A 16,257-nucleotide genomic window follows, 5' to 3' on the forward strand; every position below is an offset into this window, starting at 1 on the left:
GACAATAGGTGCCTGGCAACCATCTTGAGCGGTTTTTGTTGTTTTTGTTGTTTTTCGCCTTCTCCATTAACATTTAGATGCGCTGATGATGTAATTAAGCAGAAAAATACAAATTCACGCATCTAATGAAGTATTCATAATAGCCACATACCACACAAAACACCAAGTGCTAGGATTTGTATTAACTCATGTTAGTTTACATTAAAATATCCAACTTTAGTGAAAAACACAGTATCATTTACTTTTGTTTCTCCTTCTGCTTCCTCTAGACTCCCGGCCTTTGCCTGACGTAGCCATGACTGGCAAGTGCACCCGGGAATGTGACGAGTACGGCCACTCCGACTCCTGCTGGATGCCTGTGCGCACGTCGCCTGAGCGACGGCCATCCAAGTCAACCACTACCCCTCAACAACCAAAGCTTTCCACTTTCATGAGCGGCAACGGCAGCAGCAGCAGCAGCAGCAGCAGCTCTGAGCAGCCCGACAGCCAAGAGACCCTCGCCATGGCCGCCATGGCCAATGGAGACCCCACCGCTGCTCACATGATGGGCGACCGCAATCGTAACCTGCTCAACAAGAAGATGGCTTCCTCCTCCTCCTCCTCCTACGAGGTCTTCGGCTCGCCTTCCTACGGCTTGCCAGAAAATGGGGAGGAAGTGCTGCACCACCCCACTGAGGAGATCCCTCTGGCACCTACCGGGGAGTACAAGCCCACTTCCTGTGGTACTCTGACGAGACGGGAGGTGTACCTGTGAGTTTGCTGTGCCACAACATATGGCAATGAACACTAAGAATAGTTGCTTACCCACCACCGTTACAGCTCTAGAAGTTTTTAGCCACCCTTGTTCTCCAAGGTAAGACTAAACTTTCTCCAAAGACTTTACGACAGCTCCTTAATTGAGTGGATATAAAAACACCATTTTTAAAGTGCTAATTCCGGCCATGACCTGGAAGAAAGGAGGAGGAGGAGGAGGAGGAGGAGGAGGAACAACTGTTGAGGGGCATTGACTGGACTTGGGATGAGGCTATTCTACTGGCGAGTCGGGCTCCTGGGACATGACCTGCTGCTTGACAGTCAATCTGTACAATAATCAACTCATTTTACATATACAGTACATGCATGCATTACCTGCCCCATTTCCTGAAGACGACACTGTACAAAAGAGACAATTTCTTTTTTTGGTTTGTGTTTTTTCTAGAAACAAAGCTGTACATGTGGACTATTTTGACTTCAAAGTGTGTGGTTATGCCTTTTTTTTATTTCAGAACTCTGCTATGGCCGTGATGTTCAGTGGCTGCAACAATATATTGGACATTATGGTCTCTATCATACTGAGCTTGCTATGGATTCTGTCACCTTGACTGTTTGTGATAAATGTGGCTCTATAGCAGACCAAAACGTAACCGTGTTCCAATCTTATGAGGACGAGAAGCTTTAAATACTCTGCCCAGATTACAACACTTGTGTCAGTCCTTTATTGAGATTTTTGGACACACATGGGAGCCAATGGAATTTGCTGCAACAACACCATGTTACAGACTTCAACAACACTGGTATAATGGACATATGATGACTGATTCTAAGCTACCAGTGTGTACGCTCTTGAAAAGTCACTCATTGTACATAAACATTGGACCACGGCAACAACGCTAACTGCTCTCATTCCCTTTTGTCTTGCTACCTTTCCTCAGTCTCTCGTTATTTGTCTTTGATTGGCAAGGTTGAGACCAAAACCTTATTACGAGATGCAACATCTTACATCTATTGGCTGGAAAAGCATGTGTGTACATGGTCATGCCTACTGTTTATATCGAGTTGTAATACTTACCCTGTTTTTCCCAAACCACATATGCAGACACACCGAAGCGATTCATATAACAGGCCAGTGGCGCTGCTGGATTGATAATTCCTGGGTAAACACAGTGTGTCGCATGCCGAGATAAAAATTCTGGAGGTGCATTTGAAATTGTACGTGTGTATGGCCCCGATATGCAGTATATAGTGTGTGTGTGTAGGCTATATTTAGTGTATACTGTAGATGTACACCGATAATAGGCTTAGGAGGGCGTAGACATGGCCAAGCTGATCGTGAAACAGCTGCAAGGACAGCTTTTTACTGTTATTTCTTTCTTGTTGTGTGATAGACTGAGCAATAAATATCATAATGTACACGTGACCAACAAGCATCAACTTATTTTTCACTTCTCCTCAAGCCTTCAAGGTGACACACACACACACGGCTGTCCAAGAGTCCTTTTTAAGCACTAGTAGATGTTGCTTTCCATAGTACATGGTGATGGCATCTTTGAGCACGAATGTAAGAATCAGCTCAATGGAGAACAATCAAACGTCTGTTCGCAAGGTTTTAAGATTGCAGAATGGTGTCAAAAATGTTGTCAAAGTCAAACCAAAGCTTCTCAAACAGGATGAAGCATCCCCCCCCCCCATTACACACAAACAACAGCTTTTAGTTTTAGAGAAAACTTTGCTTTAAGTAAACATTTCATGATAGACTTTTTCATGAAGAATGTGATGTCTCAACTAAAAGTCCTCGGAGCTGACTCTTACGGACCACTCTCACACAGACACATGAAAATGTTGAGATGTTGTGCCTCCCTGTCTACGGTGATGTTTCCTTTTCGCAGCTACACTGGCGCAAAATCCCATGACAGTACTAAAGTAAAAGAATATCAGATGCAATGGAACCTTTTTGTATGTTAGCAGAACCCCCTTGGTTTGACCGGAGCTGCTCTTTCTGCATTCCGGCAATCTATAGTCTGTAAGTACTACTCGTTGTTCGAAAGAAAGTGCTCCTATACTTATAAACTGTATACATAAATATTTACTTTTTACTGCACGTTTAATGGGAACTTACTTCACTTACTGAGAAGGAAGAAGAAAAAAAACTGTAAAACAAAATGTACAAAAAAATGTTTTCCCTGTAAACATGGAAATTCACCTTGTTGCTTGCTTTTGTTATACCTAAAGAAACATGTAGTACAACTTAGTACATCAGTGAAGACCGTGCCATTGATCTTTTGTTTATTTCATCGTCTCTTATACCACCACACAAACCTTTCATATATTTCATTTAAATCAATTTATACCATGAAATTGTCAATTTTTTATATTCCTCCTGGTTTTTTCATTTGTAATCCCATGTATGTGTCACCGTCAAAACCATGGAATTCTTCACAATCACGACAATGTACTATGTGTTTTCCTTTTTTTTTCTTTATCTTGTGCCACTTTGTATATTTTATGCTTCTGAAAAAAAAGACAACAAAACATACAAAAAAACACAAGAGTGAATGCAAATATGCAATTGTGCCTTTTTATACCAATTGGTATGATTTAATCTTGGTTTGTGTATGGTGCATAAACAATTACATGCTTACAAAAGCGAATGGGGTGGCATTTAAGAGCGGACTGAAACACATTTGCATATCTTAGATGAGATCCCATGATGTCAAAAGGTTCTTGGAGGACAACCAGTTAAATGTCAGTGAGCCTGTAGGTCTAACACCCAAAATGGCCGTTGTTCACTGGGTTCAATTACCTTGTTGAAATATCCATTCCTAGCATAGTGCATTACCGAGTGAGTACATCCAAAAGTTGCTTGTTGGTAGTAATATTAATGATATAATGGATTTTGTTGTCTTGTTCCACTCACGTACATGTATGACATCAGAGGTAACCTTCTTTGTGCATGAAACAAGCTCTAGGACTGAATATAAAACCATAGAAAGATAGAGGCGGGTAAAAAGAAAAAAAATAAGGCTTGGAGACATTTGACTGCTCAGAGTTGAGGCAGCCTAGGGATACAAATGCTAATGCTACGGTTTACTAGGAGGAGTGGAAGAGGAGGGGGGGAAAAAGCTTCAGGGGGCGAGTACCTGACAGAACACACACCTCAGGATGTGCCGAGCAACACAACACTCATGCGCAGATTTACAGTATATGCATATCAGTAGGTGATGAAATCCTGTCCCACAAACGAGCGTGGTGATGCTCGCTATGATACCGCAAGGTGATGCTTTGAATTTCTAGATCAGAAGGGAACAGAGACTCTGTAGTGTGAACCTCAGACATAAAGAGGAGACATGAAAGAAGAAATGCCATACATAGAGCGTTCACTTGTTCATTTCTGAGCACTGTTTTTTACTTGAGTTAACTGCTACAGAAATCTGGACTTTTTTTCAGAGAACATGACGTAGCTGCCATTAAAAGATGTTTGTCTCTTGCCGTCCGAGGTGTGTGTTCAGTCCGTGCTCTCCTCTATTCGTATAGCCTTCACGGTGTGTAATGAGATTTGTAATATTAACCATTACTATTTGTCCTGCGACTTGGATGTTGATATAGAAATTGAGGAACAAATGTATCATCGTTTAATATGAGTCACTATGCACGCAGCTTAGCTGAACATGGCAAAGTGTATTGAACGCAAGTCCACTTCTATTTATGAGATATTTTACATAATTTAATTTGCTTTTGTACAGGTTTGTGTAAATAAATTGCTTGTCATTTTTGTCTCTGCAGAAATTAAAATATAACATGGTAAAAAAAAGTCTACTTGGTTTCATTGTTTTTTTAATATCTGTTATTTTATAGAAATACATTCATTTAAGAACGTATAATAGCCTAAACCATAACAGAATCATAAGTGAGGTAAAGGGTGACCCAATGAATAAACAATAATCTACGACAGGTGAAAAAAGTGTCATCATGATGCGGTTATTATAACCAAATGTCAAATGTACCATCAGCCACTTTTATGTTTAACTACATCATATTATATTCTCTCCAATGTTTTATAATGTTCACTTAAAAAAACAGGTATTCAAACAAATGATATTCTAATACAAATCTATGTTTCTGCCACATGGGGGAGGCGACACAAGCTTAAAATCAGACAAATTGATTATGAATTGAGGAATTAGGGCTAACGTTTGAAATATGTACCCACTAACACATAGCAGACATGGAGCAACATTAGACTTAACATGGGATTGTGTTTTTGCATGAATGCAAGTCCAATATTCACTCGACTTCTAGCTCTGTTTTGGTCTCAACCAACTTTCCCGAAAAACATTGATTTTAGCAAATGTTTCAAAAGCCATCCCCTAACTTGTAACGCCCTCTTTGTTGCCTGGCAGGGTACAGTTTGTTTACAAGAGCTTTTGTCTGAATGAATTAGTTTCACATAACACATTACCATCTTACCATAATGTAAAAGAAGACGTTCAGATTGAAGTTGCCATAAATGTTTAAGGGTTTGGTTAAAACTTAAATTGTAAAGGTTGAATTTGTTGGTATAGTTAACTAAAATGATATAATCTGGTGATCATATCTTTCAGAGAAGAGATTATATTTTGAGTGGTATAAATGGAATCAAGTGACAATAATAAAAGGAACAACATTTCAAAATGGTATTTAAAGAGAGCCAATCCAGCCGTGTGCCCTTCCCTGGCAGCTCTGTGTGAGTACATACATATTGAATGTGCCCTTGTTAGCGTAAATGAATATATTCATATGTTTTTAATTATGCGTTTACTATTTTTGCCTTCATGTCTGGGTGATGTATGAGGCCATTACAGTGTAGGTGATTAGAGAGCCATTCCCTACGCTCTGATTAACAGCAGCCTCTCCAGCACCCTCAAACTGATAATGGCGTCTTAATAGAAAACTACAATACACAGTAAAATTATGTCTCCAAAGTTTGATAATTTAGAGAAAGTTTTCCTCTCGATTGTCTCGGGAATATTAGAGGACGTACGGAGAGAACAAGAGTGGAGAAAAACATTGTTTTCCCACAAGGATGGGACGCTTTATTGATTCACTTCAATTGAAAAAAAGTCTGCCCATTTCATTTCTGCATATTTGTCTTCAAAAGATCCCACTTCCAATAAATACTAGGTTTGAATCACGTTGATATGCAAATTGGCTCGCTCATTTTCTTGTCCCTTCTGAAGCATGTTGAATTGCCTGGCATGGAATAATCAGCGGGCAGTAATAATCTTTCTGTTGAGAGAGAGGCAAATTAAGACAAATTACAATTCATTTGAATGTAATTAATGTTTAGGCGATGCATACCAATGAGTTTTTCAAATGATATTTTCTTGAAAGATACATACATGTATTTAAAGTCTTTATTTAGTAAAATAATAATGAATTGTCGTGGAACATGTATTTCAGGTCACAGTGTGAGCGTTTTTCCGATCGCATCCCAACAACGTGCTGGTTCAGAGGTTCATAAGCACCTGATTTTCATTGGCAGCAACAAACACCCCTTGGCAGCGATCCTCATCAATCTGACATTGCCCTCTTATCAACCATCTCCATGCAAACAGGCTCCCACACATAAAGAGGGCCATGAACTCGACCTCCCATAGGTTTCAACATGAAAATCCCTAAAAGAGGCATAGGTGAAGCCTCGTTAATGATTGCATATTTACCTGAACCAAAGGTGCATTCTGAAGTGGTGTCGTGTTCAACCATCCTAAGTGTGGAACAGACGTGCAGATAACACCGCAGGCACTGGAGGAAAGGGTGTGGGGGGGGCAGCCTCGGTATGCACGAGAGAGATATCCCCATGCTGAAATATGCAAAGCTAATTAATTAAATCATTGATCACTTCTCCCACATCAAGCATGAGATATATGCCATTTTAATACGAATTCAGTTCCTATTTGTGCTCACTGGTGCGAAATAACGACTCAAAATCACATCAGCAAATGGAATTTGACCATAAAACCGTTTCGGGTCTTGGCTGAACCTGTCTCTGCAGTCCTGCCTTGGGTCTCGCCATGCTGCTTCCCTGATGGCTTCCTCAGGATTGTAGCTGACATCCTCGTGGATTCATCTTCTTATTAGAGACACATGCATTTCCTAACATTCGGTCTATATGCTGTCAAATGTATTATCTCTTCGATTTACACACGGCATCTATTGCTCGTCTGTCCGTCCTGGGAGAGGGATCCCTCCTCTGTTGCTCTCCCTGAGGTTTCTCCCATTTTTTCCCCTCAAACTGTGGGTTTTCTCTGGAAGTGTTTCCTTGTACGATGTGAGGGTCTAAGGATAGAGGGTGTCGTTTTTCTCATACTGATATTCTGAATCAATCTGTGTTGTTGTATTTGCTGTAAAGTGTCTCTACTGTAGGCTAATTTTATTATATGTACAGCACTTTGGCTCGACCAGAAATCGTTTATAAATGTGCTATATAAATAAAACTTGATTTGATTTGATTTGATTTGATAAACCTTAAAGGAAGCTATATGATATCTGCAATTTATGACTTTTTTATTGTCTTTAGATTTTATTTTTCTGCCGCAACTGCGGGAAGTGGGATCAGAGGAATAGCAGTTAGGGCTTTGTTAAATTGATTTCTATTTCATATTTATTTTATTAATGTGCCGAGGGATTCAGGGCTACGTTTGTATGTGTTGTGGATGGTACAAATAAACAAGTTCATGAGGAAACTCCTGCAATAACTGTGATTGAATTGCGTTCACATAAATTCTATCAGCGCTTATTTTTTGCCATCTATCGCTCCCCCGAGGATGATGTCATTACAGTTAATTTTATTGCTTTTACAGCAGAGATGGACACACGCATAGAAAATGCAGTCTGCCTCACCCTGTGATCACACTTGATCTGCTATAGTGAGTGTTTGCAATGCATTTGTGTGAGTGAATTTGCTGCAGCTGCTTTGTTGCAATTTGGAATATGGTAGACTGCTTTGTATTGCCTAAACAAGTCTGCACTACAAATGCAGTGAAGATAAGAAAAAGGATTTCAAGTTGACTTGACGGAAACTTTTCAATAGATAAAAGTTATATTGCTTCCATTTAAGGTCAGATTTTTGTACCCCAATATAATATTACAAAATAACCCTCTATAATAGATAGAACAATAACTGAACATTGCACCACACTTTCCATTTTGGAGAATGTTTATTGGAGAATGTTTCCTCTTCGACTTCTTAATCATTTCTTTAAGTTTAGGAAAAGCTTATACGAAAATAATCAATTAAGTTAATTTATAGATAGCTCAATGTGATTCCTATAAGAATGATAGGAATCACATTAATGTCTGTTTTCTATCTGTATGGGTACTAATAATATTTACATTCAAACCATTTCATACTTGCATTTACATTTAAATAATAAGCTAATTGTTTAATTTACCACTAGAAGCACCTGGGTGGGCAGCTACTGGAGCCTGCTTAGCTAGCTAACTTTAGCAGGAGTTCATAGGTTTCTGCTTTATCACACATTGATTTGGCTGCTGTGAATTAATAAATTAGTACACAAGGAAAATCAATAACTAAACTTAGCTTTAGTTGTAGCTAGGGTTGGGAACCAAAACTCGGTTCCAGATGAGAACCGATAAGAAAATGCCGGGTACCGGGTACCCATACAAAATACACAATTTCGGTTCTGCTTAACGGTTCCTAAACGCGGTAGACCCTGTATTCCACCGGGTCCGTCTGCACCGCGGCGCCCCGGTGGAATACAGGGCGGACCTGGAGAAACACAGAACGGCACATCTACGGCACAACACCGGTGTTGTGTCACATTATGCCTCCCCGTCATGAAATGCCCCCCTTGTCACAGGAACGCGCATTTCTAAATGACACGTTTACTGGGTAAAACAGAGTCCATTCTCTTCGGTTCTAAACATAATCTCAGCAAATCCGACGACTTCTCAGTTGCAGTGGGTGACATTATTGTCACAAGTAAGAAGGAAATTACATACCTAGGATCTATTCTTGAGGCAAACCTCTCCTGTGATAAAATGGCATCCAATGTAATAAAAAAAGTCAATCAAAGAACTAGATTCCTATACCGGATCTCCTCTCTGGTAAACAAAAACACCCTGAAAACTCTGGCAGGAGCACTCATTCAAGGGTACTATGACTATGCTTGCACGTCATGGTACCATAGCACCTCCAAGGCGCTAAAAATAAAACTTCAAACATCGCAAAATAAACTGGTCAGACTACTGCTTGACCTTTCATCTAGAACCCACCTCACCTCTGCCCACTTTGACAACCTAGGATGGCTTAGAGTAGACGACAGAGTACAGCTACTTGCAATGGGCCTGGTCTACAAGATCCACTACACCTCTATGGTACCCATGTACATGTCAAAATTCTTCCCAAAGGTCAAGGAATACCATGATCATAACACCAGAGGGAGCTCCACAAATCATGTGAAAACCCAGATTTGGCACAAAAAAGGGGGAATACACGTTTCGCAATTATGCCACATCAAGGTGGAATGCTCTTCCCACAACTGTAAAGGAAAGTAAAACTATACTTACCTTCAAAACCTCTCTTAAAGAGCACCTTCGGGGGAGAGCATTGCAAAACTGGCCCCGGTAATGGTACAAATTTCAACCTGTCGTACAATGGACAGCTTCCCCCCCCCCCCATCTATGTATATACTCGCATTTTAGACTCTGTTACTAACTGCATATCTGTAGACTTGGTATGTCTTAAATGTCCGGTTAGGATATATTAGAACGAAATCTAAAATGAAAATTGTAAACAAGCAATCTGTATGTAAAAAACCACCTGTATGTAAATTGTAAATAAGCCATCTGTATGTCAAATATGTCTTATATGTCTTAAATGATATGATGAATTGGAAATGGGGGACCCTGATGTAAACAAGACGAAAGTCTTTCTCTGGTCTGCATCCCCTTAACAATTGTATGTTTTGAGCTGTACTGTACTGTACCCAATATACAAGCTGTTAATAAACTTTTCAATCAATCAATCAATCAAGCTCATAGTCTTGATTATTCTGGTTTAAGTTTTCGCTCCGTATTTGAGGTGTCGAAATTCATTCGTCACTTCCTTTTCAGTTTTTGTTTTTTTTAATCTTTTTTTTTATCATTATTGTTACGTCCTGTCTGTATAAACATGCTTTAAAATGTATTGTTTAATTTTACATAGTTGTCATCTAATAATCAAAATATATGTTGACAAATGTTACATAGTCTTTGTCAGCATATTATTATATATACGCTATGCGTACAAAATAAAAGTGTCACATTCATGAAACTTGCTCCATTTATTGGTACCAGTCCTAGAACCATACCCTGAAAAATGCTTGAGGGTGGGATTAATAGAAACCTCTTTTGGGGGGTACCAATACATGGAGCAAGTTTCATGAATGTGACACTTTTATTTTGTAAGATAGCAAGGGGGGGCATATTGTGATGGCCAGGCCTGTCATAAAATGCCCCCCCCCCCCCCAAAGATGTTTCTATGAATCCCACCCTCAAGCATTTTTCAGGGTATGGTTCTAGGACTGGTACCAATAAATGGAGCAAGTTTCATGAATGTGACACTTATATTTTGTACGCATAGCGTATATATAATAATATGCTTCTTCTTTCGTGTAACGTTAGAGGTCCAACTCGGTGTCGTGTAGCCATGCCCGCATCTCTGGTCCTAGGTCGAAGAGGCCGGCTTCCGAGGGTGGTCTATATAAGGGGCAGATGGTGATTATATGGACAGCGGTCTGCTCAGGGTCACCGCACTCGCATGCCGCACTGTCCGCCAAGCCCCACGTCTTCATCGATGTTTTAAAGCGACCGACCCCAGTTCGTAGACGGTTCAGAGTGGTCCACTGCCGGCGCGGTAGGTTGTCTCCTCCAATGGCGCCATCTCCTGGGTCCCAGATGTAACGGTGGATTCGGGAGGGCCCGGCTGACTCCCACTCCTGCTTCCAAGCTGCTGCCAACCATGCATCTCTGGAGATGTCCTCAGAGGTGGAGTTGAGCATCTCTTGAGCTGCTTTGTTGTAGGGGTGGCGGGACTTGAGTCTGCTTGGAGGTGCTGGTGTTATTGTGGTGTTGTGCAGGATGTGCCAGTCATACTTTTGTGCCTTCCTGGCCAGGGCGAGGGTGGCAGCCTCCCGTCGGAGGCCGGCTGGTGCTATTCCCGCGAGGACTGGCAAGAGGGACACAGGGGTAGGCTTTAAGCATCCAGTTATTATTCGGAGGGAGGTATTGATAGCCACGTCGACCTTTCTCGCATGAGGGCTTCTGCTCCAGACTGGGGCGCAGTATTCCGCTACAGAGAAGACCAGGGCTTGAGTGGATATTCGCAGCGTCTTAGCGGAGGCTCCCCAGGTTGTTCCAGCGAGGCGGCGGATCAGCGCGACTCTGGATGTCACCTTGGCCTTGACTTCTTCCAATTGTTTTTTAAAGGATAATGTCCGATCCAGACGCACTCCAAGATACTTCGGGGCTTGCTGGACCTCCAGACATTTGTTGTCGACGCGCACCTCAAGTTCCCTCCTGGCTTCTCTGGTGCTAAGGTGGTATGCCGCTGCAACTGTTTTTCCGACGCTGAGCTGTAGACGCCAGCTTCGGAGGTATGCTACTAGTGTGCTCATGGCTTCGTTAAGACCATCTTCCATCGCCTCCCACGTTGGTCGGCTCAGCATGATGGCAAGATCGTCTGCGTAGCCATACTTTCTGGATGCTGTATCAGGTAGGTCGTGGATGTAAACATTTAACAGCATCGGTGAGAGAACAGACCCTTGCGGTACCCCGTTCTTCAGTCTTCTGAGCCTACTGCACTGGCCACTGCTGGTCTGGAGGATGAAGCTACGGTTGGAAAGTGTCTCCATGATGAACTTCACCAATAATATGCTGACAAAGACTATGTAACATTTGTCAACATATATTTTGATTATTAGATGACAACTATGTAAAATTAAACAATACATTTTAAAGCACGTTTATACAGACAGGACGTAACAATAATGATAAAAAAAAAGATTAAAAAAAACAAAAACTGAAAAGGAAGTGACGAATGAATTTCGACACCTCAAATACGGAGCGAAAAGTTAAACCAGAAGAATCGAGACTATGAGCTACCACTAAACAACTCAGAGTCTGAAAATTACCATTAATAAAAACCCTGAACGTTTACTTTTCGTTTTAAACATTGTTTTAAGGTGTAAACGTGTAATTTAGAGGTGTAAACGTGTCATTTAGAAATGCGCGTTCCCGTGACAAGGGGGGCATTTCATGACGGGGAGGCATAACGTGACACAACACCGGCACCGCCCTTCATTTTTTTGATCATGTAAATTGCGTTGACAGGCAACAGAGATCCACAGTTTCCCCGCAACGAGGCTCCCCCCGCCCTCCCGTAGACATTTCACGAGCTCAGTCACTTCATAACACCAAAGATGGGTCGCGGTAAACGCTCTGAAGTGAGGCTCCACTACACTAAAAAAGAAAAAGACAAGGCAAAGTGTAATGCCTGTTAATAGCTTGCCACAGGCATAGCTCAGTTAAAATAAAGCACAGTTATTGTGCAATACATTTGTATTGCATGTATATTTTTCATTTGTAAAAATGTCAGTTAAAGCTTAAAAGAATAAAGATATTTTTGTTATCTAAACGTTTGACCTCTTTCTTTTACAATGTTGGAATCGAAACGGGGGAATCGATAAGCAGAATTGGAATCGATACATTTCAAACTCCCTAGTTGTAGCTAAGGCTAGCTATCTGCGACTATCATGCTAGCTTGACAAGCCCTGTAGCTTACACTCAACAGTTGAAAGTACACTTAAAACTATAGGTGACTTACGTAACCCCAGTTCGCAGAGTAACATGTAGTGAGATGTCTCACTATGGGATGCGCCTCATCGCGGAGCCAGAAGCATCAATCTCATTACGCCAATCCTGATTGGCTGGTGATCTTGACGTCAGCGTCAGGAAACCACCCCCTATACGTAGCTTGCGCTACGTCGCATGCGTCATTCAAAATAAGCACCTCTTCTCGCTTCACCATAGCAAGGAGGGCCGTCTGGTGAGACATCTCACTACATGTTACTCTGAGAACTGGGGTTACGTAAGTAACCTATAGTTCTCATTCATAACACTCCGTTCGATGTCTCACTAGGGATATTGTAGCTCCCGTATTGCCAGACGAGCTTATCTCGAAATTCACCAAACCAACCAGAACTTAACAGGTAGAGCTCTGACTCAACAAGGTGCCCAGTGCTCGGGCCACACTTGGAGCAGAGACGTCTAGCCTGTAAAAGCGGACAAAAGTGAGCGGCGAGGACCAGCTCGCTGCTGCACAAATGTCTTGGATGGAAACACCCTTGAACAAAGCCCAGGATGTAGCCAGACCACGAGTCGAATGAGCACGCAGACCCGACGGTGCTTGCAAACCCTGACTCGTATAGGCCAAAGCAATTGCCTCCACAATCCAGTGGGAGAGCCGTTGCTTAGTAACGGGCTTGCCCTTCTGAGGGTTAGCCCAGGACACAAAGAGTTGGTCATTATGACGAAACTCTTTTGATCTGTCCATATAAGTGCGTAAAGCACGAACTGGACACAGCAAATCCGGCTGCTGTTCCACGGAGGAAAACAGCGGCGGAGGAGATGCCTCAATGTCAATTGGGGTACATGAACCAACCACCTTATAAGGTATAAAGGCAGGGTTGGGCTTCAACAACACTCTCGTTTGCCCTGGGGCGAACTGAGTGCATGAAGGATGTACAGAGAGCGCATGAATGTCACTGACTCGCTTGGCGGATGCCAGGGCCAGTAACAGCACTGTCTTGAGTGACAAGTGCTTCATGTCAGCTTCTTCAAGGGGTTCAAATGGGGTTAGAGTGAGCCCATCTAAAACCACTGCCAAGTCCCATAAGGGCACCAGTGACCTGGAAACAGGGAGGAGCCTGTGAGCCCCTTTCATAAAACGGCAGACCAAAGGATGTTGGCTAGCCGTCTTTCCCTCAAAGCCCACATGGCATGCAGCAATAGCAGCCAGGTACACTTTGATCGTAGAGAAAGCTCTGTGTTTATCAATTAAGTCCTGTAGAAATGATAAAATCACCCCGACAGGACATTGAAAGGAGATGTGTCCTTTTTGAAGGCACCACTCCTCAAACACCCTCCACTTACAGTCATGGAGAGACCTGGTGGAGGAAGCTCTCGCACTCTGAATAGTGTTTATCACCTTCTGAGGGAGTCCCACTGTATTCAGATTGTACCACTCACGGGTCAGGCCCATAGTGCCAAGCGCTCTGGGTGTGGGTGAAAGATCGCCCCCCTCCGCCTGAGACAGTATGTCCCTGCGTAGTGGGAGCTGCCATGGCTGCCCGCACAGCAGCTGATATATCTCCGCCAGCCAGTACATTGCGGGCCAGTGCGGAGCTATCAGGATAAGTGTGTGGCGTTGTTCCCTCACTCTGGCCAGAGTTGGGGGTATCAGAGCCAGGGGTGGGAACGCGTACAGAAGGCCCGGAGGCCAAACGTGCTTGAGCGCGTCCACGCCTAACGGTGCGTTTAAATCGCGCATTGAAAAGAATAGCTGATTGAGCATTTTGTTTTGATGCGAACAGATCTACCGCGGCTCTGCCGTAACGCACCCACAGCTGACTCACAATCCTTGGATGTAGAGTCCAGTCTGCATATAGTGGTACACCTCTGGATAGTAGATCCGCCCCGAGGTTCATCACTCCTGGTACGTGCGTCGCTCTCAGAGAGAGGAGACGTCTGCCGCTCCATAAGATCAGTTTGCGTGCCAGCATGTGTAACTGGAGAGAACGCAAACCCCCTTGGCGGTTTATATACGATATTGTGGTCGTGTTGTCTGCCCTCACGAGGACATGATGTCCTCTGAGAAAAGGCAGAAAGCGTTTAGGGTGAGGAACACCGCTAAAAGCTCCAGGTAATTTATGTCCGCCCGCTGGAGGTCTCTGCTCCAGAGACCCCTCACCGGACGACCTTCGTAAATACCTCCCCAGCCTGTCAGACATGCGTCCGTGGTGACCACCTTCCGTGAAAGGACAGCACCCATAGGCACGCCCCATACTAGAAAAGTCGGGTGCAGCCAGTGGTGCAGTGCCCTTACGCATTTCACAGTAACCATTACTCTCCGCGCGCCATGACGCGCGGGGTTTAGTTTTAGAGCGGCTACCCAGCGCTGAAACTCCCTCATGTGTAAGCGTCCCAGTCGTACGACCAGGATGGCTGACGCCATGAGCCCCAGTAACCGCAGGCATGATCTGAAGAGAACATGTTTGCGCAGCTGGAAATGAGCGAGACAAGCTCTGAAAGCTTTCACTCTTTCCGCTGACAGGCGGACTGTAAAGGGCACCGAGTTCAGGTGTAAACCCAGGAAGAGTACAGTCTGTGCTGGGCACAACATGCTCTTCTCTGTGTTTATTATGAAACCCAGGTTGAGCAGGTGCTTTACGAGGACATTTGTCTGCGTAACAGCCTCCTGCTCCGACTGTGCGAGAAGCAGCCAGTCGTCCAGGTAGGTCGCCAGGCGAATACCCTGTTGTCTTAACGGGGCTATCGCGGCTTCCGTAAATCGTACAAACACTCTTGGACTGAGAGACAGACCGAAGGGGAGTACTCTGTATTCGTAACAGATCCCCTGAAATGAGAATCTCAGATATTTCCTGTGTGGGTAATATACTGGGATGTGGAAATACGCATCTTTCAGGTCGACTGATGTAAACCAGTCGTCTTGTCGCACGAGCCGCAGCAGAGATGTGTGAGTGAGCATTCTGAACTTATATCTTTTTAGATATTTGTTCAGAACCCTCAAATCTAGTATTGGCCGAATTCCGTTCCCTCCCCGTTTGGGAACGAAGAAATACTTGGAATAAAAGCCGCTCTGACTCTGCTCGGCGGGTACAATAGATATAGCCCTCTTTTCTAGAAGTGAGAGGATCTCTCTCTCTAGAATATGGGCTGACTCTCCTCGGGCTTGTGAATACAGAATGCCCGAGAAGCGAGGGGGGGTGACAGCTAATTGGAATCTGTAGCCCCGTGTTACTGTCTTGAAAACCCAAGCAGATGTTGTGAGCATCTTCCACTGTATGCTCCTTAGAGCCAGCGGAGATGTCACGTCTCTTACCCTCTGAGTCTCTATTTGTTGTGTTATGGGGCCCTCTAGTGTCTGAACACGGTGGTACCCCATTTCGACAATCCCCACCGAGACTGCGCATGCGCGTGACGGTGGTGCCTTCACAGACCCGTCTATTATCCGCCTTTTGAGAGATGCCGTAGCTGCTCTCAGAAGGGGAAAGTTGACGGACTGTTTATTGTTTTTATTGTTTTTCTTTTCATTTTTTGGAGCTGCGCCCTTGGCCTGAAGCCTGGATGCGTCAGCGGAAAATGGTTTATGTGAGAAACAACAACAATATTGTGACATGTGTTTTTGCGGACTTGAGGATTGCGTTGAGGTATCTCTCGAGG

At 43.4% G+C, this 16,257-nt stretch overlaps 1 protein-coding gene across 6 annotated transcripts in view; it reads left to right on the plus strand.

The window, feature by feature from the left end:
* Nucleotides 1-4,570, plus strand: part of pcdh7b (protocadherin 7b) — a 102,799-nt gene extending 98,229 nt beyond the window's left edge. For 3 of the 6 annotated variants that reach the window (XM_034226276.1, XM_034226277.1, XM_034226275.1), the window contains exon 3: nt 270-4,570. In XM_034226276.1, the coding sequence (XP_034082167.1) occupies nt 270-754 (485 nt within the window). In that variant the 3' untranslated portion in view covers nt 755-4,570. The remainder of the gene's footprint in view (nt 1-269) is intronic. The other 3 variants (XM_034226280.1, XM_034226278.1, XM_034226279.1) reach the window with 3 other exon arrangements.
* The last annotated feature ends 11,687 nt before the right edge of the window (nt 4,571-16,257 follow it).

Source organism: Gymnodraco acuticeps, unplaced genomic scaffold, assembly GCF_902827175.1.
Source record: "Gymnodraco acuticeps unplaced genomic scaffold, fGymAcu1.1, whole genome shotgun sequence".
NCBI lineage: Eukaryota > Metazoa > Chordata > Actinopteri > Perciformes > Bathydraconidae > Gymnodraco > Gymnodraco acuticeps.